This window comes from Hippoglossus stenolepis, chromosome 9 (genome assembly GCF_022539355.2).
Source record: "Hippoglossus stenolepis isolate QCI-W04-F060 chromosome 9, HSTE1.2, whole genome shotgun sequence".
NCBI classification, from domain to species: Eukaryota; Metazoa; Chordata; class Actinopteri; order Pleuronectiformes; family Pleuronectidae; genus Hippoglossus; species Hippoglossus stenolepis.
Genome location: NC_061491.1, coordinates 16,865,015 through 16,888,078, shown reverse-complemented (window position 1 = coordinate 16,888,078; position 23,064 = coordinate 16,865,015). Strand labels below are relative to the sequence as shown.

The 23,064-nt window shown below is 42.4% G+C and overlaps 1 protein-coding gene across 7 annotated transcripts in view; it reads left to right on the top strand.

The window, feature by feature from the left end:
- The first annotated feature begins 5,936 nt into the window (after positions 1–5,936).
- LOC118115597 (protein prune homolog 2) overlaps positions 5,937–23,064 on the top strand; it is a 38,220-nt gene continuing 21,092 nt past the window's right edge. For 5 of the 7 annotated variants that reach the window (XM_035166866.2, XM_035166865.2, XM_035166864.2 and 2 more), the window contains exons 1-6: positions 5,938–6,308; positions 13,772–13,873; positions 14,600–14,802; positions 15,066–15,231; positions 16,783–16,899; positions 18,127–18,215. In XM_035166866.2, the coding sequence (XP_035022757.2) occupies positions 18,177–18,215 (39 nt within the window). In that variant the 5' untranslated portion in view covers positions 5,938–6,308; positions 13,772–13,873; positions 14,600–14,802; ... (1 more) ...; positions 16,783–16,899; positions 18,127–18,176. Of the gene's footprint in view, positions 6,309–13,771; positions 13,874–14,599; positions 14,803–15,065; positions 15,232–16,782; positions 16,900–18,126; positions 18,216–23,064 lie in introns of all 7 variants that reach the window. The other 2 variants (XM_035166860.2, XM_035166863.2) reach the window with 1 other exon arrangement.

The following is a 23,064-nucleotide window of genomic DNA, read 5'->3' as shown; positions in this document are numbered from 1 at the left end:
GGAGCTGACTCGACAGTCTGCTTATCAGTCGCCATCTGATGGATCTGCTCCAAAGTTCTGAGCCATCAGATCAGAAACTGGTAAATCGTCCTACAGGTGCCTACCTGCGTTATATCGATGAATACAGAGTTGCCCAAAGGCCCGCTGCTGTTTAGTAAGATCCTTGAGAAGCTCCTTCATCCGAAGCAAGAGGACTTCTGACGGACTCTTCGCCAAATTAAGCTCCTGGCGTTGTGCGTAAAAGTCAGTCTCTGTGCGTAAAAGTTGAGAGTGGTCTTCTGAGTTGCCCCTGGTTCCGCGGTGGTTGAGAGATGTGAGGGGCCACCAGCTTGCTGTGCTGTCTGTGTGTGGTGTGTGGTGCTCCTCTCCTCTTGTGTGATGCTCCCACTCGCCGAGCGCCGTTTTTGTAAGACCCCCGCAGGTCGCCGGCTGTATTATCTATTATCCAGACACTTAGGGGACACGTCAGGGGGAGAGCATAGGGCTGCGTGTGTGTCTGTGTGTGTGTGTGAGAGAGAGAGAAGGAGAGAGAGATGGGGTGAAGAAATGAATAAAAATGAGGGGTGGGTGGTGCGATCAGTAGATACGTGCGTTTTTCTTCTCTTGTTCCCTTTTTCAAAGGTTTTAAACCACTAAACTGTTTGAGGAGACGATTCTTTTAAATGCCTCCAGGGCTAAATCCCCAGTGACTTAACTCCACCTGACCCTGACCTTTGACCTTTCCTGTCCAAAAAGTTTGATTGGTCTTTCATGTGTTGAAGGCCCTCGTTGCTTTGCACATAATAAAACGTTTCCGAAAACACATCATCCTCAGTTTTATTCTGCAAATATGTTCACGTATCCCCGGAATAAAAGGTGGCAGAGAATGTGGATGTGGATGCCATCTTGGCTCATACTGCACCCGAGGTAAATAAATAGTAAAGCGTTGAATACGTAAATACAACCTCTTTGTTAAATGTGCTGGACTGCACTTTCAGACTTTGCAAACAATAAATCATGTCTTCCTTTGCGCACAATCATCAGTGCGCAACTCCTCTGCTCCTCAATTAGCCTCCACCAGCGAGTGTGTGTGTGTGTGTGTGAGTGTGTGTGTGTGTGTGTGTGTGTGTGTGTGTGTGTGTGTGTGTGTGTGTGTGTGTGTGCGTGTGTGTGTGTGTGTGTGTGTGTGTGTGTGTGTGTGTGTGTGTGTGTGTGAGAGAGAGAGAGAGATGGGGGCGCTGTTGTTGATTAATTGCTGTGAGGGGAGTCCGGCGGCTGTCTGTCTGTTCAAACACTCTCCGGTGAATCCTACAAGGATGTAAACAAACTTCATCCCCTGCTCCGGATTCTGTTCAGCGGAGAACAACACAAGCTGCTCCCCGTCCCGTGCACTCTCCTCTCTGCCCATGCAGGTGTCACAACGGGCTCCTTGACGGCTTCTGTCTTCCCCGGTTGCCCCCACGGGCCCCCGAATACATTACAATAATTAAGTCTTCCGTGATTTAGCCTCCTAGGAGAGAAGTCCAACAATGTAATTAAGGGCAAGCGCAATGTATTAGTTATGAATATTCAAACCTGTGTCAATTAATTAGCCGGCGGATCTCTCGTGTTATGTCTCAGTCCTTCAAAGCCACTCAAAGGGTCAACTGTGTCGACGGTGAGCATATTTTAAAGACATCATGCAATTACTAGGAAAACCACTTTTTTTTTTAGTGCCACTTCACTTGACAGTTGAGTCTGAACACTCACCTCCTCACTGATGAATAAAGGCAGTTGTTTTTGTTTTTCTGTGCGTAATTGTTTTCCCTGAGCCTGAAAAATTAGTTTGGAAACTCTGAGGCCCACAGAGGCCAACGCGGGTAAAACGCATCCTCTTTAAACGCCCGGGAAAGATCAATATTAAATCTGTTTTCACAGAGGGGACCGTTAAATAGACACCGTGGCTGATCTGCATAACAAAATTAATTAGGTAGTCTACGGCAGTGTGCGCCTGCACCCAACTCCTGGACAAATAACTAGTTGTAAAGCGCACCTTCTGGGCATACGGAACATATGCTGGAATTATCCTTAATTGACTAATTACATAAATTACTCATTAAGTTTACAGCACATCAATTATAAAAGATGTATCAATTAATTTTGCATAAATTACAAGCGGCACGCTGCACGAAGAGGGCGGCGGAGGGAATGAGGGTCGCCAGAAGGGGGTCTGCTCCAAGGTGGAGCGTGTGTGTGTGTGTGTGTGTGTGTGTGTGTGTGTGTGTGTGTGTGTGTGTGTGTGTGTGTGTAACTGACGGTCGTCTGTTTGTTTCCTGTCTCTAATAATTATTTGTTCAGCTTAAGGGCAAAGATATTCTTTCTCTGGCTGCCACTCGCAAAGGGAAAGTGTGGGGGTAATGGCAATTACACTAATAATAATAATCTTAAAGACCTCTCTCCAAGTCATAAGGGGCGCATCGTCGCGGAGAGAGCCATTAAAATCAATTAGCGAGGCCTATATTGTTTTCAATGGGAAATTAAACCAGTGTAGGAGTGTGGTGCAGACGCTGTCAGCCTTACTTGGGTAATGGGGAATTATTTAGAGGCAAAATAGGACAGATATTTCAGTTTACCCCATAAAAGAGCGAGCAAGGAGGTGCGTAAATGGATCAAAACTGCTGTGTGTGCGCGCGCGCGCGTGTGTGTGTGTGTGTGGGCCTGTTGCCATCTAGAGTTACCTGAGTTATATCTGGCAAACTTGCATGCAAAGCTTTCAGTCATTCTTCCCAAACTTTTTGACCAGTGTCTATTTGTGTGCATATACAAGTTTTAATCTACTAGAGCATTTTAAAATCATCTGACAAGATTTATTAATTTACTGAATTATATTCTTACGTCAAAGTATTTCTCGAAACTGTATATACATCTAACACAGACACACACACACAGAGAGAGAGAGAGAGAGAGAGACATCAATAATGACAAGGGAAAAACTGTTACAGGTCACAACATAATTTTAGATTTGACATTGTTTTTACAAACGGTGTGATGCTTATTTAAGCTACTGTTTTTTGTTTACTATGGATCATGGTAATAGACACAGGTGATGACAGTAACATGGGAAGTCCTTCATTTATCATTTGTCCATTTTCCACTGAAGTACTTTCTGTAAGAGAGGGCTGTGGTGTACGTGGTGTTAACAATTCCTTTCACCACTCGCCAAAATTATCACATGGCAACTATCTATTATTAGATTTTATGTCATTTGATTTGAACAAACAAGGAAGGAGCTGACGTTTTCCCTTCTTTACTTTTTCCTATCAACTGTATTCTTCACATTGCCTTGAATACAGCCCTAACACCTCTGAACCATTTGCAGACTACACGCATGACATGCCCACAGAAGCTGCTTTCAGACATGCACTGAACTCTGGATGATCTCCTGACACTATTTGGAGGCGCTCTATGTTAGAACACATATGTCAGAGCCTCCAGACAATCTTACTTGCAGTTTACCTTTCACACATGCACAATGCAGAGGGAGATTCTCCACTCAGACGCATTCACCACAGCAACAGATTCTCTGCACTATTCAGGTGAGGGATGGTGCAATAGACAGAGGCAGGATATAACATATCTTATCTGCTGCCATTACATGTTATTGTTTACATCACATCGACACTGGCGTCAGCTCAGTCACCACAAACTCTCTTGACGTCTCCGTCGGTGTCTTCTTCGAGTGGCTCTACTTTTTCATCTTGAGATATTTGTTTTCTTTTTTTTTCATGTTTGCGTCTGTCGTGTTTTGGAAACGTCATCAACCCCCCCACTTGCTCGAGGTGAATTTTGCGTGGGATATCCTGCTCTGCTCTCATGTCGAGTTCTGCAGACTTTATCTAACTGGGGTTGATGAAAGGAGTACTGAATAACCAATTCTGACGAGAATGGAATAATCAACAGGTTAAGGGAAGGTGGGCCCATCCAAAATGTTTTGGTGGAGAAATGTCATGAAATATATTCCATCCATCCATTGTCAATACCACTTGGGTATCGGAACCAGTGCCAGCTGACCTTGGCTGAAAGGTGGAGTACACCTTGAACGGGTCACAGGTGTATTTCAGGCAAATATACAGAGGTTCAGCGCATCCCATGGTTCAAGGCGGAGACCCCCCTCTCTCCGTCTCTCTCTCTCTTACTCTCATTGCCTTTCCTATCTCTACTGACACTTTCAACAAATAAATAAAATAATATGATAAAAAGAGAACAGCCCCTAACCCACACCCCCTTCCCCCCCAAAAAGTCTGTAGTCTCAAGTATTGATTTTGTCTCGATTGACTCCAGGCCGTTTGGCAGTGACAATGCACTAACTCAGCTTCCATTAAGACCTGACTAGCACTGTCTTCACCACAAATGTGAAACCACAACATCTCTTTTAAAGGTGCTCATGTTGCATTCTGCAGTAAAGCTACTGCACCAGGCACGGTGATGACTATGGTGCCTACTCTGGTGTTGTGTGTGCCAGTGTTTAAAGTTTGCATTTTGTCCTGTTGCGATCACTTAGCACCATCTACGCTGATGCTGTGATTGACACCCCACTTCTGTGTGTGTATAGGGCCACTGTATGGGGCCCCAAAGGTTCAATAGTGTTTTTTTATAAATTAGTTAACTGCAAATTTGTTAAGTACCAAAAAAAAAGGCAGCTCCTGTAATATTATACAATATGTCACTGTGTATTGTAGAGGACCATGAGTCAAAATTAAATGAGATTACTTTATACTGTATTTGTTTGGCATGGAGCCGCTCCAAAATGAATCAGTGTGTGTTTGTGAACTAACTGCTGCATGGCACAGAGAGAGAGAGAGAGAGAGAGAGAGAGAGAGAGAGAGACTCATATACAAAGATGTGTCCAATGGCACCCTGACCCAGTGATAAATGCCTTATCCGTTTTAAATATTAAAGTTTCAGGGCTGTGTGTGTGTGTGTGTGTGTGTGTGTGTGTGTGTGTGTGTTTGCATTGTTGCTGTTGCCTCTTCTCCAGCATAAACACTGACCTTGTCAGGACCAGTGGACCTCGTGGGGACCAAAGCTCAGTCCTAGGCTAAACATAATTTCTGAGTTCCTGGTTAAGGTTTGGTGTAAGATGTAAACTATGGTTACGTTAAGGTTCGGGTTAGGTGTGAACTGGTCATGTTTAAGGTTAGATATAAGGTTTTGGTTATAGGCTTTTCACATTGAAATAGAGGCCAATGCAAAAGTCTTTATAAGGAAAGCTGCAAACATGTGTTTACTTGTACTTGTATCTTTTAAAGGATGGGAAAGTGAGGATTTGGCCAGTCCTCCCTTTTCCAATTTTTAAGGTTAGAGGTTTAGCTGTGACGGTTAAGGGCTATGAAATACATGCTGCCAATGAGTGGCACTCACTAAGATAGAAGTGCAAGGTTGTGTGTGTGTGTGTGTTTGTGTGTTTGTAGAGAGAGAGAGAGAGAGAGAGAGAGAGAGAGTGAGATTCTATCGTTGGGTGTTCTCTGTTTTGTGTGGTTGTTAATCACACGGCCATCTTTCAGGTTAATGAAAGTGCATCCTGTCACACACACGCACGCACACACACACACACACACACACACACACACACACACACAGTGAACATTGATTCTGGCTCTGGTTTGGATCATATTGCAGTAGAATAGGGGAGAACAATTGAAAACTGCGGCAACTGAACGGTGCAGAAATCGATACCAGTCAATGGGAGGGTGCAGCCTGTGCTGCTGGAGCTGGAACCATTCACTGTACACACTGGTTATTCTCTTTGGTGGACGGTGAGGCTGTGCAACCTGCAGGAGAGCAGGTGTGTGTTTGATTGTGTGTGTGTGTGTGTACGTTCATGTGCATATAGAGAGGGGGCTTGGAGGGGGGAGTGTGGGGGCATCCATACCGCAGGGAGCGCGGTTGAATCACCGAGCGCGCCCCCGCCGGTCGGATCTCCTCTTCTTCCTGCCGACACACCCACTGCTGGGTGGGTGCTGGGTGGGTGCTGGTGTGGGCTCACCCCGGAGAGGAGGAGGCGGAGGAGGAGGAGGAGGACCGACGGCACACGCAGCAGCGGAGAGTGGTGCAGTGCGAGCGCAGCGGGGGACTCGGGAGCCGAGAGAAAACCCACACATACACACACACATACACACACACACACTATCTCTCTCTCCCTTTCTCACACACTCACACACACACACGTACACGCACACGCACACACACATCAGCGGCCTGAACTCTATGGAGGGATCTGCAGCGGCACCGTAGCGACGCAGCGGGCCGTCATGGAGGAGTATCTGCGGAGGGTCCACAGCAGACTGGGGGTGAGTGTGACAGTGGCTGTAATGAATGACGCTGCTGCTGCTGCTGCTTGTTGCTACAGGCTGCGGTCCTGTTGCTGCAAAGAAAAGAAAAAGAAGCCGTGCATGTCTCCCCCCTTGCCAAAGCACCTGTAGATTATGAGGAGGTGGGTGAAGGCAGGAGCAGGAAGGCGTGTTCGACCCCTGAAAACACGAGCTTCTTGTGTTTCGAGGAACATCAGAGGGTGAATTTGAATGAGGGGCTGGTTTGTAATGAGGGAGGGGGGGGGCGTGACATCAACAAGTTTAGCCAGGGGCTGTCCTTCCTCCCCTGGTATCTGGTTCCTCTGCAGACACACGCTGACTCACAATTTGCATTAGATCCAGGGTTGAATATCTGTTCACAGGCATTAAAAAACACCCTGATGCAAATACTAAATGACTGTGAAACCTCTGTGCAGCTGTAGGGCTCACACTGTGTGTGTGATATGTTGTTGAACTGTATTCTTCTGTATTGTGTACAGTCAACCTGCCTGCAGTGACACATTTGCACAGACCCTTTTGCCTTGAGGCCATCAACCTGCTCTCTGTGCATGTGGCATAGTTGTATTATTAGCTGTAGTGCATGGAACTTGGCACTGATGCACTTCATGCGTCTTTGTGTTTATTTTACCTTGTGTTGTCACCCCCTGTCCGTTTGTTTGTTGGTTGGTTTGTATGTTTGTAAGCGAGATTACACTATAACAGCTTAATTGATTTCAGAAAAACCCAGTTCAGACATGACCTGCGGATAAAGTCTAGAGAATTGGGCCCAGACTTTACCCAGAGTTTGCTTTTCACACATGCACAACGCAACAGGACGTTTTCACATTCACAACAGCAACAAATCCGCTGCATTATTCAGGCGAGAGGTGAGGCAGCAGACAGAGACAGGAAGTGACGTATTCATTCCACTGCGGAGATCACGTGATTTGACATCTTCGTCGGTCTCCTGTACCTGTATGACACCATCTTTTCACCGGGAGATATTTGTTTTCCTATTATTTTCTTCATTTTTGCGTCTGTCGCTTGTTATAAGCGTCATCAACCCCACTCGATCAACGTTAATCCAGCTGCTGTGTTCACACATCGGATTCTCACGACTTTCTGCAGATTTTATCCTAGAGGACCAGTTTAACAAGGGTTGAAACTCTGTTCACACACATAAAAAAAAGCATCATGCAACTATATAGATCAAATGACTGTGCAACCACTGTGCAGCTGTAGGGCTCACATACTTAGATATCTGGTTATACTGTTCTTTTTACATCTCTGGATTGTCTCCGTGTCACCTGCCAGGAGTGAAACATTACCACAGGCCTTGTTGCAATAGGCAGCCTTGCACTTATACCTTGAGGCCATGTGGTCCTTTAAACTGCTCTTTGTGCCTGTGCTTGTTTAAATGGCATAGTTGTATTATTAGCTGTAGTGCATGGAGTGTCTGTGAAAGGCTTTGAGCTGTAAACACATCCTCACTGCCACAAAGATTTTTTGTGATGATCCAGTTTCCAGCTGATGTCGGCACTCGTGCACGTCAGGCGTTTTTGCATTTACCTCATTCATCATTCATCATCATTTTTTTTACCTCACGTCTCACCTGGCTCTATTTGTTTGTTGGTTGGTTTGTTTGATTGTTTGTTTGTAAGCAAGATTAAACATAACAACTGAATGGATTTCCACCAAACCTGGTGGAAGGTTGAGGTATGGGGGAAGGATGAGGGTCAGGGAAAGACACAATAAAGGTTGGTGTGGAACCGGATCAGCAGGTGGATCTCGTTTCTTTTTCTTTGATCAGAAATATGTCTGTCTCCATCTGGCAGCCGTCAGCCATTAGTCAACAGTAATGCTGCAGTTTTTCTCATTGAGTTCACTTTGTCCTGTTTTTCATGCACAACGGGGTGGGAAAACATGGACACACACACACACACACACACACACACACACACACACACACACACACACACACACACACACACACCCATACATGAAAATGTACTGTACTGTGCATCCAAACAAACAGCTGCAATTTAGAATAAATTATGTTTTTTATATGTCTCTACAGGCCATATTGTCCATTTTCCCCATGTTACAAGGGAATATTCACCCCCACACTTACTACCCCATGAAGACACACCCACTTCAATGTCACTATAGTAGCCATTCTGGAGCTTTCGATCATATCACATAGTCTTTCATCAGCAGATGGAGTTTGTCCAGTTGTCGGAACTGCGGATATTTCTTTGTAACTTTAAAACCTGAGATTCTCAACCCCCGTGGCTGACAAAACAATGGGACTTTAAAGTTTTCTAAAGTCATAATCATCATTGAGAAACCAGACCCACTTCAAAGTTCATTTACTAGCTCTTCTGGAGCTTTTAATCATATCACATGTTCTTTATTGGCATATAAAAACTGTACGTTCAGACACGTTCTCTGCATATATTGTCCGACCTGTGTCTGAACATGTCAAAGTCCGAAGTTTACATCTCCTTGTCATAAAAAACATATGGGTAATGGTTTATGGTTGAAAAAACTAATAAAAACATGCTTCTGAATATGGAATATTCTAAAATATGCCTGAAGAAAAGAATGTAAAGAAGTTATGTTTATATAACCAATATGCTATTACTCAGAATACACGCTTGTGTTTGCTCTACTCCTTGCTACAGTTCTCAAAATGTCCAGTTAATCCATGCAAACAGGTGTAAACATACACACGACCAGCCAAGAGGATGAGCACTTTTTATATCAGATTGTACTTCACGTAAACACAGTCAAAGCCACAGAGACGAGAGATCAGAGCAGCACATCCACAGATCAGAGCACAGCAGGGTAACTGAGAGATAAGGACGACAACTGATGAGTGTCGCGGAGGTTACAGATTAACACACGTCACGATTAGCAGCTCTCCTTTATAAACTTTGATGACTCGCCCTTTTGCTGGCCACTCTCTGTCATGTTCCCGCTCTCTGTCTCTCTACTCTGTGGATGGCCCCCGTCCAGAACACCCATACTCATAATTGACCTGGCTCTTAGTGCTTAGTGGACCTGTCTGTCTTTCTCTCTCTCTTTTTTTTTGCCTGTATATCTCACGATCCTCCACTCTCACATCATTTGGCATCGAGCTGAGCCAGTGTGCTGAGTAGACTTTTCAGCATCTGTCCTTCTGAGACTACACACACACACACACACACACACACACACACACACACACACACACACACACACACACACACACACACACACACACACACACACACACACACACACACACACACATATAAAAAGGGTTTTTAGGACTACTTTGCTTTTGGCATTGTGTTTTGTACCAAAATGTAATCATCTCTGACTTTATGTGTGTCTAGAATGTGCTAACATCCATTACTTTTCCACCCTTTAAATGTTTTCAACATCACAAAATTATCGAGACATAAAACAAACTGCTCAATAAAAAAAAGGCTCCACGTTGGCTTCACTTTCAAGTTTTTCCAGGCCCTCTAAATATTAAAAGGAAGGTTGGCTTGAAAAGTGCAATAACTAAAAAGTCATTTATTAGCTTGAATTAACCGCAGACTGTGAATAAAGATGGACGCTGCGTCTCCACAGCCGAAAGTCTGTCTAGAGGTGATCAGGGGATGGAGCTGCAGTATTGACTTCCCACCGATACATGTGCTTGACCAATCACAAGACAGTCTCAGCTGTCAATCCTGATGTTTCCACCCCGTTTCAAATAACTTTTTAAAACCAAACTTACCAGAAAAATTAACACATTTCACCTATTTTTTTTCCCGGTTTAAAATTACAGGGACAATGCTCATTAATAAAGATTTTTGTAAATGAGCCTGTTTAGCCATTCTGGCAAATCTTCGTCTGTAGTCCCTGGGCAGGTGTGCCATGTCACAGCTGCTAACACGAAGGAGACTGGATTTATGACCTAAACTGCACCGAGGGTTGGGTATCATTAAGGTTTTTGCCCATGCTGGTGCATAATTGAAATAATTTAACACTAAGTAACAGTTTCAGTGTTTAATACAGGAAAACACTCCAGCTCCAAACTTGTCCCGTTACGTGCTGCCAGAGCCATGTAGAGAGCGTGTTGCCACCAGAGTTAAATGTAATGTTGACTAGACAGTAGACATGTGTGCCTGTAAACAGGGCAACTACTTCAGTAGCATTGAAATCTGCGTTGTGATTCAGTCCCTTGGGTACGAGCCATGTAGGAACCCGTGCCTGATTGGCACCGGATTTCGGTACCTAACCCTAACACCACCCAGCCACCAGGTGGTGAGTGAGACGCTTTGGCTTCACTTTTGGGGAATAGATGGAATAGACCAAAAGATTCTTAAAAGATAGCATGTTCTTTACCAGGATCCTTAACCAATCTTCCATGAGTCAAGCAATTAACAAGTTTAAAAGCAAACCTTTTTTTCTGCAATATGCATTGTTTGTTTCTCCGATAGTTGCAGTCATCACTGATGTAAACATTTCATGTTTAAGAATATGTTTATATACAAGCATGTGCATAACTGCCCCACATTTTTAATACAAGGAGCATTTACTGAAAGCTTGTAAATCTCATATCAGAGTGAGGATTTGCTGAAAGTTTAAATTGAGGCAGCTGGTAGGGCTGCATCCTTCATCAGATAATAAATCGTCATCTTGATTCACACCGATATGTGATTTCTAATTTCTGACGATTCTGCTGCACTTTAATTAGGGACATCAGCTGCATCAAAAAAGGAGAGATAAAAAAACAAAAAGATGGAATCTACAAGACCCCCCCCTACAGACACACAAAGAGTGAGAGAGAGAGAGAGAGAGAGAGAGAGAGAGAGAGCACTCAGATTGAAGGATATCAGATGGCCAACACACCCATACACCAATGTTCTCCTCTGCAGGAGAACAGGCACTGAGTGGCCTTTTCTCCTGCTAATGCATCACATCCTTTTCTCTGGCCAGTATTGATTTATTCTCCCTTCCCATGGACCCAGCTGCAGGCCTCCTCCCCCTCTCCCTCTCTCTGTCACATACCTTGCACGTCTTTCCGTCACATCTTCAGTTGCTCTCATCTGACATCTTCCTCCTTTCTTCTCCCCATCACATTATTTCACCCGTTTAGCCTCCCATTTATTTCCCCTGCTCTCCTTCCTCCACCTTTTGTACGTCTGACTTATCAATCTGCGGCCCATGCGCTCTGTATTTCAGCCCCTTATTCTGAAGCGTATATTCTAACTCCCTCCTTCCTCCAATCTCATTTACTTTCTCATCCTCGCTCTAATCAACGGCCTCCAGTCTCGCTCCTCCCCTCGCTCTCAGTAATTTGTTCTCTCACTTCTTCTCCCCTCATTTGCTTTATCTGTGTGGCCTGTTGGTGAGGCCCGATCAACCGAAACAAGACAGACGTCAATTTGTTCTACTGTACATAATGACAGGTATTTTGTTCATCTAATGTTTGCATTTAGCTTCCGTTCATTTTACAACAGACTCAGATATTTGATATGTCAACAGAGTTGTTGAGCATTAGCCAAGCTTTCAGGTTGATATTCTCTGTTAGAGAATAGTGAAAAAGACCATGTCCTGATTGTTTTAACTCCATGACCACACATTCACACTGCTGCCGATCATTCTCTGATGCAAACTGTATTTTATCTCCTACATGAGGTTATGTTTTCACCCCTGTCTGTTTGTTTGCTGGTTGGTTGGTTGGTTTGTTTGTATGTTTGTTTGAACACCTGAACGGATTTCCACTTATTCTATTATTTCTTCAATGTTGCTCTTGTTTAACGTTTTCAACATTTTCTCAGGCAATAAATGCCTGGATCTTGATGAAGCTAACAACACATGTTTTTCATTGTGAATGCAATATCTCAAGAACACCAACAGGGAATTCTTTCATATTTGGTACAAACTATAACTTGGACTCACAGATAAACATATTAGAATTTGGTGGTCAAACTTCAAGGTCACTGTGACCTTACAAAACACATGTTCTGTCTTGTGAACGCAGCATCTCGGGAACACCTTGTGGCAATTTCTTCAAATTTGGCACGGATGTTCAGTTGGACTCGGGATGATCTAATTCGATTTTGTTGGTTAAAAGGTCAAAAATCAAGGCCATGGTGGCCTCATAGAACATGTTTTTGGCCTCTTGAAATATTTTGGCCTCTCTTCAAATACAACTGGTCAAATATTGACCAGTTGTCAATTGGACTCAAAGATGAACGAATTAGATGTCAGTGGTCAAAGGTCACGATATCTTCACAACTGTTGGCAAAGGCAAACAACCACAGAGCGCTAATTCCAGTTTTTTTACAATAAAGATGTGCTGTCATTAAAAAAACGGAGTGACTCCTATTTAATCAGTCACTCAATCATTATGACCTTGCTATCAGAGTTATTTGACCATGGCCACAAAGCCAGCGCATCCTGTGTTAGCCAAGGTCAGAAAACGCTCAGAGGAAATATAACTCAGCTTGTGACCTGAAGTTTGCTGCTTTGGTTCCAGCTGCAAGAATCTAACCAAGCAGCATAAACAGTCTTCCTCCCCTCCACCGCTCCGTGCTCTGCCATCAGAGCATCCTACAAGTCCATTAAGATGAGCTACAGATAGACATGATATTTATTGTCTCCACATTTTTCTTCTTGATTAATGGTGCAGGCTGCAGGGCAGGCTTGTGGTGAGTCAGCAAATCTGTTTTAGATGAAACAGATTGACACACACACACACACACACACACACACACACACACACACACACACACAGAGCAGGCTCTCGATGGTGGTTGGTGATTTTGTTCCAAATTACCATCAGTTATTGCACTTTGTACTTTTACCATTAAGTGCAATTTATGATACCAATGCTTGAATCAGAGATGGTTCCATAAGATAATGATAAGCCATAATAAAATGTAGTACCACGAGTCGCAGTCAACAAATAAAGGAGCAAACTTAATTTTCTGCCTTTTTCACCCAGAGATGAATGTTTAATCTCTGTAATGGAGCCATCATTAATGTCCACTTAACATAAATGAGGATTGTTTGCCTGCACTGTTTAGTAGAATTAATGAAACTCATCACTTCTCTGATAAAGCATGTTACTCTGAGTTAACACTGAAGTTTCTCTGGCTAATTTAAACCACTGATTGAGCCTTTGCATTGTGCAAATTGCGCGTTATATCTCTGCTGAAGCTTGCTGCACAATGATTTTATTATTTAGGTGTTCATTTCAAACTGCTGCAGTCATCTAACACAGTCACACTGGCTCGATGAGGTCCGGCTGATACGGTTACATCAGGTATCACATCAAACAACAGTCCCTCGCTGGATGTTGGAAAACAAACAGATCGAGTGTCACTGAATCCTGTCTCGCCAAGAACCTTTATAAATGAAAAAGCCACTGAGCCGCAGACACACTTGCCCTGTTCCTTACGTTTGTTTTTTGTTTCCAGGCAGGTGCATCAGAGGGTCCCGTCCATGCTGTTTTGGGTGGACCGAGGCCAGATGTTGACACTGTGGCCGCAACACTGTGCTTAGCCCTGCACCTCAGCCAGGTACCGTGGACTGTGTCTGTGCATGTTAAGACCAAACATTTGTTTACAGGCTTGAATTTGAAGTATTTCAAAATAAAAAGGCACAGTCCATCGCTGTCAGTTTTATCTACTGTTTATACAGTCCATGGCAGCACTTGGGAATTAAACCAACTTTTTTATCGAGAATGTATTTGTCAGCTCTCAATTTAAAAACCTCTATTATGTCCCAAATCCTAACTACACAGTAATTCTATCCAGTATATACCACATTGATTTAAGAGTGATGCACAGTAGTGTCATCTAAAATATTTTAACTAAAATATAATCGCAATTTCTTTGTTGTTTTAGATTTTTCACATTTTTCTTTACTCTAGCTGGAAGCAGCTTCTCCATGTCTTTTGTGTATTGCATTGTGGGAGGAATGTATCAATTGATGGCACCATAGACCATAAACAGTGAAGAGGCAGTCTTGTTTCAATAATGCACCAAATACAATTTATTAAACAAATTTGATATATAATTCAAGTTTATTTATGAACCACGTTTAAAGCAAACAGAGTGGACAAAAATGCTGTACAGTAAAATAACAAAAGTGAAATACAGTATACAGTAAACAAATAGATTTTGACTATAGTGGTATATTAGAAAGATATGACCACCATAACATTGTTTTTCATGATTATTACTGTCTTTGTAATCTCATGAATGAATCTGGTTTCATGCACTTTGTGTGTTTGTGTAATCAAGAAGGAACCGTCAAGCGGACTGTGTCTGCCTGTGTTGTGCGGCCGGCGGGGTAATGCCGCGCTGCCCGAGGACACAGTGAAGTATCTGCAGAGGGTGAACATTTGTGAGAGTTTGCTGCTGTGGAGAGAGGATGTAGACCTGGTGACGCTTCATTACACCGGAAAACTCTCACTCACTCTGCTGAGAGATGGCCTTCTAGATAGGTAAACACACACACACACACACACACACACACACACACACCATGCATTTTACAAACATATCCAGACACAGTGGATTCTGGCTGAGAAGACTGTATTTATGTATAAGTATGTGTAGAGTATCTTTGGGTGTGTATTTCAGGCCTGCGTGTGTTCATCCTCATGACCCAAAGGGGGGTTGAATTAATGCAAATGCCTCACAATCATCGCTTTTCCCCCTGCAGCCATCCATAACACCTGCACCCCCTGTCTTCTCACCCTCGTAGCTCTGAGTACCTCGCTCTGGAGTCCAGCATCCTGCGTGTGGTCCATCGCGACGGGCAGCAGGACACAGGGGATGATGGGGCATCGTCGCGGTGACGACGGTCGCCAGGGAGATTCGTCAAGAGGCAGCGGAGCACATCAGAGCAGCGCTGGGGAAGACTCTTGGAGGTGAGGGAGGCGAGCATCGCCTCCCAGGGGGTAATGGGGCGATGAAGGAGGACACACACAAATCCCCTGACATGACTCGCTTAACACTCACCAGGAGAGATGGAGAAAGAGAGAGTTAAGGGGTGGTGGATGTGAGTAAGGCAGAAAGACACACAGAGTCACATAATGGGAGTCTTTTTTTATTTTAGTTAGTTTGCTTTCTACTCAAATGAGAAAAATTCTAAAATAAATCAGTAAATGTTTGAAAGGGATGGAAACCATTAACAGAGAAAACAAAACTATGTTTATGTTGCTATACTGTAAGTATGAGAGGTAAAACTGTGTGTGTGTGTGTGTGTGTGTGTGTGTGTGTGTGTGTGTGTGTGTGTGTGTGTGTGTGTGTGTGTGTGTGTGTGTGTACTCCAGTTGTCGGTGTTAGGCAGCTGTGTAAAGGTTGGTCAGAGACGTGACTGATCTCTGTTCAATAACTCTCTGCTGCTTTTCCTCTGTGCCGTCCCTTACGGTGATTTGCAGAGACGCTACAGGAAAAGGGGATTAAGTTGGACGGAGTGAGAGGAGATAAGGAGCAAAGTAATGTGCAGAGACAGAAAGTGAAGAGATAATTAGAGCAGGAGAATGATGTACTGTGCGTGGTCCAGTTCTCATAGTTCTATGGGGGATTTGTTTGGACAGTCCATTTTCAGGTTCATTGAGTCCTGAAGAGGTTGGAAGCTAAATTATTATTATATTTCTGCGACTTCCTGCTCCTCGTAGGCTCCATCCAGTGGAAACTAGTGAGCTACACTGTGTCCAGTTGTGCTGCTCATTTAGGGAGCGGGGGTTTACGAATTATTCAACTACTAATTAAAAATTCCCTCCAGAATGAAAGAATATTAGATTTTACTCTACTAGAGCCCAACCGATTGATCAGCATATCAGCATATTTATGTGCAGATATCATAACATGTGCATTTAGTTTATGTTTATTATCTTAATTCCATTTTTTTCTACTTGGTTGTATATTGTGATTTATTTTCATTTATAATTTATGTACTTTACTTTATAATACATTGATGGATAATCTGGGAAATATCAAGCTTCAATTATCTTTCTTTGTCATAGATTGTCAATACATACACCAATTTATCTGTATTGGAAATGTTTTACCCCCTAATATCGGTATCGGCCCTCAAAAAACATATCAATGTAATGCTTTACATTTTCTACCGTTTTCTTGAGAAATAAGAGAGGACAGCGACAATTTATGTCATTACTTATCGATTACTGCTCAGCAAAAGAGTTACTCAGTAATTAATGACTTTTGTTTATCAACTCCTGAAAAGTAAAGGTTACTGGGCTCAGTAAAAACTAAATAAAGTAGAGTCTCTAGAGATTTATCTGAGACAATAAATTATGAGACTTAACTGATTACTTGCTACACCAGAAGTTCAGGACAGTAATTTCTAAAAGGCACAAATTCATAAACAACTCTCTATTCATTAAATTGCCAAGTTGTACTTATAATTGATATATTTGCTGGATACACTGATATGTGTTCATGTGTCTACACAGAGGCGCTGCGGCTGCAGAATGAAGCTCTGCAGATCAAACATGGCCGTCAGTCACCACAGCTGGAGGAGCTCTGGAGATCCTTGGAGCAACCGAGCGACGTCGCCACAGCTCAGTCTGGTGAGGCGAAGCTACGACGTGCGTATTTGCACACGTTGAGAAGTTGGGCTTTAATTGAAGGCAGTCGGGTTTACATGTAGCGGAGATAGTTGGGATGACTTTTAATAATGAACTGATGCAAGTTAATAAGGATGTTAATGATTCTGCAGTTCTCTCTATCGACCTCGTCATACTGTCATGCAGTTATGCTGTAAAGTAAATAACAGACAGCAGCAGGAGAAGCATTGACTCTAATAGACCTTTAATAGCAGACATTCTGTGATAGCAGACACTAAACTGGGCTGTATTAAAACTTAGCTGTAGCAGTTCATTTAAAAAACAGGCAACAGTTTCAAGAGGAAGTCTCTCTAGCATCACTGTGGATGTAGATCTGGATACCAAGATGGTGTCCTGTTGCCTGAATGAGAGCAACAGCAAAAATAGTATTTCCGTATTTCTAGTTCATGTGTTTCTCCCTTTGGAGCCGCCCAAACCATCCCACTGTGAAGGTTCAACAAAAATAAATCCTTCATGGATTCAATATATATAAAACAAAGAGTAATAATCTAAAGTTTTACTGACATATAGTCTTTGGGGGAATTACCTTTTAGGCCACATAGGACTTTTTTGTTGCAATACCGGAAGTAGCCACTGGATCAAATTAACCGTGAGGGCCCATTCACACTTACACTGTTCGCAAATACATAATAAGCAAACTTTCACGTCCTGTTCACTTCCAATCTGTGCGAGTGAGGAGGTGAATAAAACATTCGCTTCCTGGGTTAGGGTTAGGGTTACCCCATGAAACACCTTAATGGAATGGAGCCATGACATTGTTAAAAGTGTAGCTAGGAGCTCTTGTCAATTTAAATGCCACATCACCAAACTATAAAAATATAGTCAATATCACCCAAAAATAAAAAGTGTCTCATCAAGTGCAACAAAGCTTTCAGGAGAAGACCTAATTAGGCAAGTGAAAACACTGTGGGTGTGTAGCAGACACATTTACCTCAAATTATGGCTCTCCCCCATGATTGGTAAAAGTTAAGCATAACCCTTGTAGTATTATGTTTTGCTCAGTGACACTGAATCAAAGTATCGCAACATCCTTTCTACTACCTCTCACTTCTGGAGAGAGGGTAATTCATAGTTGTGTCTTTTTCTCTCTGTCGTGAAATTGTTGTGTATCCTTTTTTGTGTGTGTTTGATATAACTGTCAGTTTGTCTGTGTGTACTGATGGGATGTAGACTTGGAGCAGCTGTTGACTACAGAGCTGAAGGAGTTCTCTGATGGAGAGATGACCATAGCACTGACTTCACTCACTACAGATCAGGAGGTGAGATTTCTTTTTTGAATGCTAAAATAAGGTTAAAGGGCCTGATTCCATTTAGTTCCAGTTCAATTATAAACATATTTATATTCTTAACATATGTATTTAGCATAAATCAATATACCAGTGAAATAAAAAAATTAATAAAAAAAACATGAGAAAGTGAGTTCAACCAACTACTTCCAAACACATCTGTCTGTCTGTCTGTCTGTCTGTCTGTCTGTCTGTCTGTCTGTCTGTCTGTCTGTCTGTCTGTCTGTCTGTCTGTCTGTCTGTCTGTCTGTCCACATCTCGCAAACTGTTGCTCTTATAAACTTCACACTTGGCATGTGAACTGTAAACTGTCCAGGAAGGGGCAGTGCTGAGTTTGGTCAAACCGGGTCAAACCGCAGGTCAAAATCTCTGCCGGATCAACTTGATAATTTAACTATTTTTATTTCACCATATTGGACTGAGACACAGACACACAGCACACAGGTGCTGATCTCTGTCATGGCAACAATATTCATAAAATCAATTTCCTAATTGGCAATTTGTCTTCAAAGTAAAAGCACACCGTTCGTTTTGTTGCTCTAATGCTTTATATTAGAGCTGAATTAGATCTTTTAATTATGAAAAGGTGAACTTGGGTCTTAAAGATTGTGTCGATTGCTTAACAGACCTCGGACATTGTTGACATGCAATGTATGAAAAATAACAACAGTTAGGAAAACCATTTCTTGTAGAACTGTTTAAAGACGACTCACTAATGACAAACAAAAAATCTCGGAGCTTTGACACAGGCTGAACAAACAGCCCATTCCTAACAGGCTGGTTTAGAACAGACACTATGTTAAATGTAAATTGGACCCAGTTGTGCCGGTCAAAACAACTCCTATAATGTTCAAATTAACTTATCTGAAGCTGATGTTGATGAATCATGTTAAATGGGTCAGAGTTTCAGGTTTAAAGACCCATTTGATGTCAGTTACATTAAAAGACAATTTACAGCCTCATTAAATAGGGTTAAATGTATTTTATGAGAAATTTCTAACCACATGACTTCAATTAAAAATATGAATGTATATAAATCCTACACTTGACATATAAAGATAAGTGCGCTTAGAAATATTAGTTAATTAATACACTTAATACCTCAATTAATGGTCTCATTAGCCAGATTGTTTTTTACAATATATCATGCTAATTATATTGAAGTATTATTCAGTGCACATCCTTCTGTTAATTGTTTTGAAAGTAGCTGATGAAAACTTACAAAGTCTTTTGAAAGAGAGATGTAAGAGAAAGAAAAACTTTAACATCAACCATAAAATGATGCTTCTTTTTTTTTTAAAGTTACTTTTGATGCCTTTCGTGTTTTGGAGCCGTCACACCTGCGCTGTGTGATTGTGTAGAAGTGTTCTTATGCAAGTACAGGAGCCCCTCTGATGTTGTGATGTTCTGCATTTGGATGAGATGCAGATGGAGGCCTGAGAGCCTCAAACACAACCAGGTATCCTCCCCACTGATATCCTGAGATCCAACACACACACACACACAAATGTACGCAAATGTTCACACACACTTGTGCTTTTGGGAGATGTTTGTGTTAACTTCACTATCTTTCTTTCTATGACTTCCTCTTGTTCTTCCTCTTCACATTCGTGATTTCTCTCTCTCTCTCTCTCTCTCTCTCTCTCTCTCTCTCTCTCTCTTTCTCACACACACACACACACACACACACACACACACACACACACAGAGGGTGCTTTAAGCCTTTAAGCCTTAGCCCCCAAAAAAGAAAGAGAGAAAAAACAAGAAAATGAAAAAAAATAACATTTATTATTTCTTTTATATCTCCCTCTCACTTCCAGAGCCCATTTTTCTCTGCGGCTGCCTAGTGTGCAGTATTAGGCTATGTGTAAAATAAATGATGTCTGTAGCCGTGGGGGTATGGCTCTGCCTCCCCCAGAAAACTACCTAACGTCCAAGGAACATTAAACACCCAGATCCTCGTTTAGCGAATAAATAACCATTCATTTGAATGGCTTTGTCTGTGTGTGCGCGCCGGACTTTCTGTGCATATTTTACCAGCGCTGAGCCGACATGCTGCGTATCGAGAGAGAGAGAGACAGAGAGACAGAGACTGAGAGAGAGAGAGAGAGAACAAGAGAGAGGGCCCATTAGAGACTTAATATAGAATAAATGGCCAGGGGCCTGTGTGTCGCCAGCGGACCCTCCAACTCCACAGCGTCATGGTGGGTTACTAATGACCTGAGATCGGGCTCCAAAATGAACTCCTTATATGCATGTCATTTGCAGTGTGTATATATTTATATATTATTTTTTAATTGTGTTTGAAAAGAGAGTAAAACGGTATCAGAGTACCATTCATTGAGGGGGCTTAGGGAAGTTCTGCCTTAAATGATTCTTTTCCAGAAAACTAAATAAATTAGATTCAATTAGCCTTTAATGGTTTATGTGTAATGTGTTTGTCAAAGTGTGTGTGTTTTGTGTGTGTGTGGTGGCAGTTAAAGAGGACGGAGTTAGATTTTGGGGTGAAACAATTCTGGCTTTGACTGTCTAGTTAGCAGAAGAAAAAGCTTCAGAGTGTGCGTGGTGTAATGATATGGACATATCGTATAGACTGACTAATGCATTTTCGTGTATTGTATAAACATACATTAGTCAGTCTGTGTGTTCCCCTATTATGGCAGAGAGAAGTGAAAATGAATGGAGTTTCATTGTTTGAGACTCACAGGGCCTGTCGGGATGTGTCGGTGTATCATTTGTTTATGTTCGCGCGGCATCTGAAGCCGTAAAAGCAAATCAGTTCCTCAAACTGTAATTCCAAGTTTGGATAAAGTTCCCCGTTGATGTTGGACATGAGCAAATATCATATGAGTTTGTCTGTGACACCCTTTTGCAATTCAGAATAATTAAAAACGTGTGTAATGAATGTGTCCCTATATAAAATTAACACTTTTCAGAATAAGCTATGGAAGCAGTGAGCAACGTATCCCTCATACAACCTTGTCAGCTTTATAGGATTTGTAAATATTGTTTAATTTTCTTAGCAAATTTGCTGCAAGGAGCGTAAAAATTAGATATGATCATTTACCTACTAATTCCGTCTGTCTGTCTGCATCTGGAACTTCTACCTCGACAACCATTCATCTAATCGGCCTCACACTTGGCATGTGTATTGTAAATTGCCAGAGGAAGTGCAGTGCCTGTGTTTGTCTCTGTTATAACACTGTAGTAAAGATAAAGTATTCAGCCATATAAATATTATTATATTATTATTTTTATTTAAAAAAAATTTCGGGGGTGTGTGCAGCGCTCACAGAAACACGACATTTCCAATGCATTGTTAGCAGCACTTTGTTGGCTGTCATCACAGAAGTCAATAGGGGTCAGCTGCCTCGCTCAAGGGCACACAGTCATCACGCAGCGTCACCTGTAGCTGGGAGAAACCCGACAACTAAAAGCTCAGTTGATGTAATATGAGATAGCTAAGGTGGGCTTTGGGTTTTTCTTGGTGACATACAAGGTCTGGTGTAACACTAACACGCAGCTCAAATCAATAAACGCACAAACACACTAAATGTCAGTGAGTGTGTGTTTGTGTATCAGAGGTTTTCATGGCTCAGTAATTAGCGCTGGCAGATGAAGCTTTGGTCGGATGAGGGGTTGTCATGCTGTGGGGTTGATGAACTGTGGGAAGGACAGGAGCCTGCAGACACACACACACACACACACACACACACACACACACACACACACGCACACACTATTACAATACATAATTTTTTTTTAGTTCTTTGTTTCTGCTCTCTAGACAGTAGAAATTGTAAAGGTGGAAAAGCATTTGAAGTTTTCCATTTGGTTTAAACTCTGATATGAGCACACACTTATCTTAGTTTTTCTCTGTGTGGGAAACAATTTTGTTGATTTCTTTGCATACATGTTACCAATATTTTGTATTTTGTTGGTTGTGTTTTGTTTTGTTTGATAAAGTTTTGTGCTGCTGATGTAGAATTGTTTGTCTCATTCTATTGGTGCACACGTGTGCTTGTCCGTCTCTGCGTCTGAGGTTTGCTTTAGGTTTCCACGCTGGCGACGTTGATTGCCTCAAATGCGTTGTTTGTTCACAGTCCTCCGGCCCTTTCTGTTTGTTTATGCGGGGCCAGTTTAGCCCTACACCACTTGCACAAATAATTATGGTCGCTAATGAAGGGGCCCGCAGCCACAGCACTCGCTAAATGCCTTTCTGATGAGAGGCACTAGGAGACAGCAGGTGCAGGGTGGGCCTCCCAGGGACTAAGATTGAAGACCAGGGAGCCAGGGTGCCCCGCCCCTCCACCCCTCTATCTTTCTGTCCCTCTCTGACTTCCTGGTTCTCTCGTTCATGCACTGCAGTGATTTCCTTTTTTTAAATATTTATACTGGAGCCACATCAAACTGAGAGATGATTCAAATATTCCCCCTTATAAATCTGCATACATAAACACATGCTGATGGTTCGTCGTTACTCTGTTCGCTGTTGTTTTTGTTAGCGGGGCACAAAGAAACATTTCTCTTTTGTCTGGAAGTTGACATATTTTGTCATCAATTTGTTTTGGGCTTCAATACACATTTTAGAATTCGCTGTATACACACAAATGTGGCATTTAAACAAGTTTAAGAAAACCACTGCACAGGAAAGTCATCACTCTGTATCTTTACTAACTTTGCGCTGATGGTTCCTCCTCATCATCATCTCTTCAGAAACATTCATTGTTTCTCTTCCTTCATTTTCATCCTCCCCCTGTGGCTTCCTCTGGCTTTGAGGGCAAACAAACAAACAAAACAAAACATTTATAGACTCAGCGCT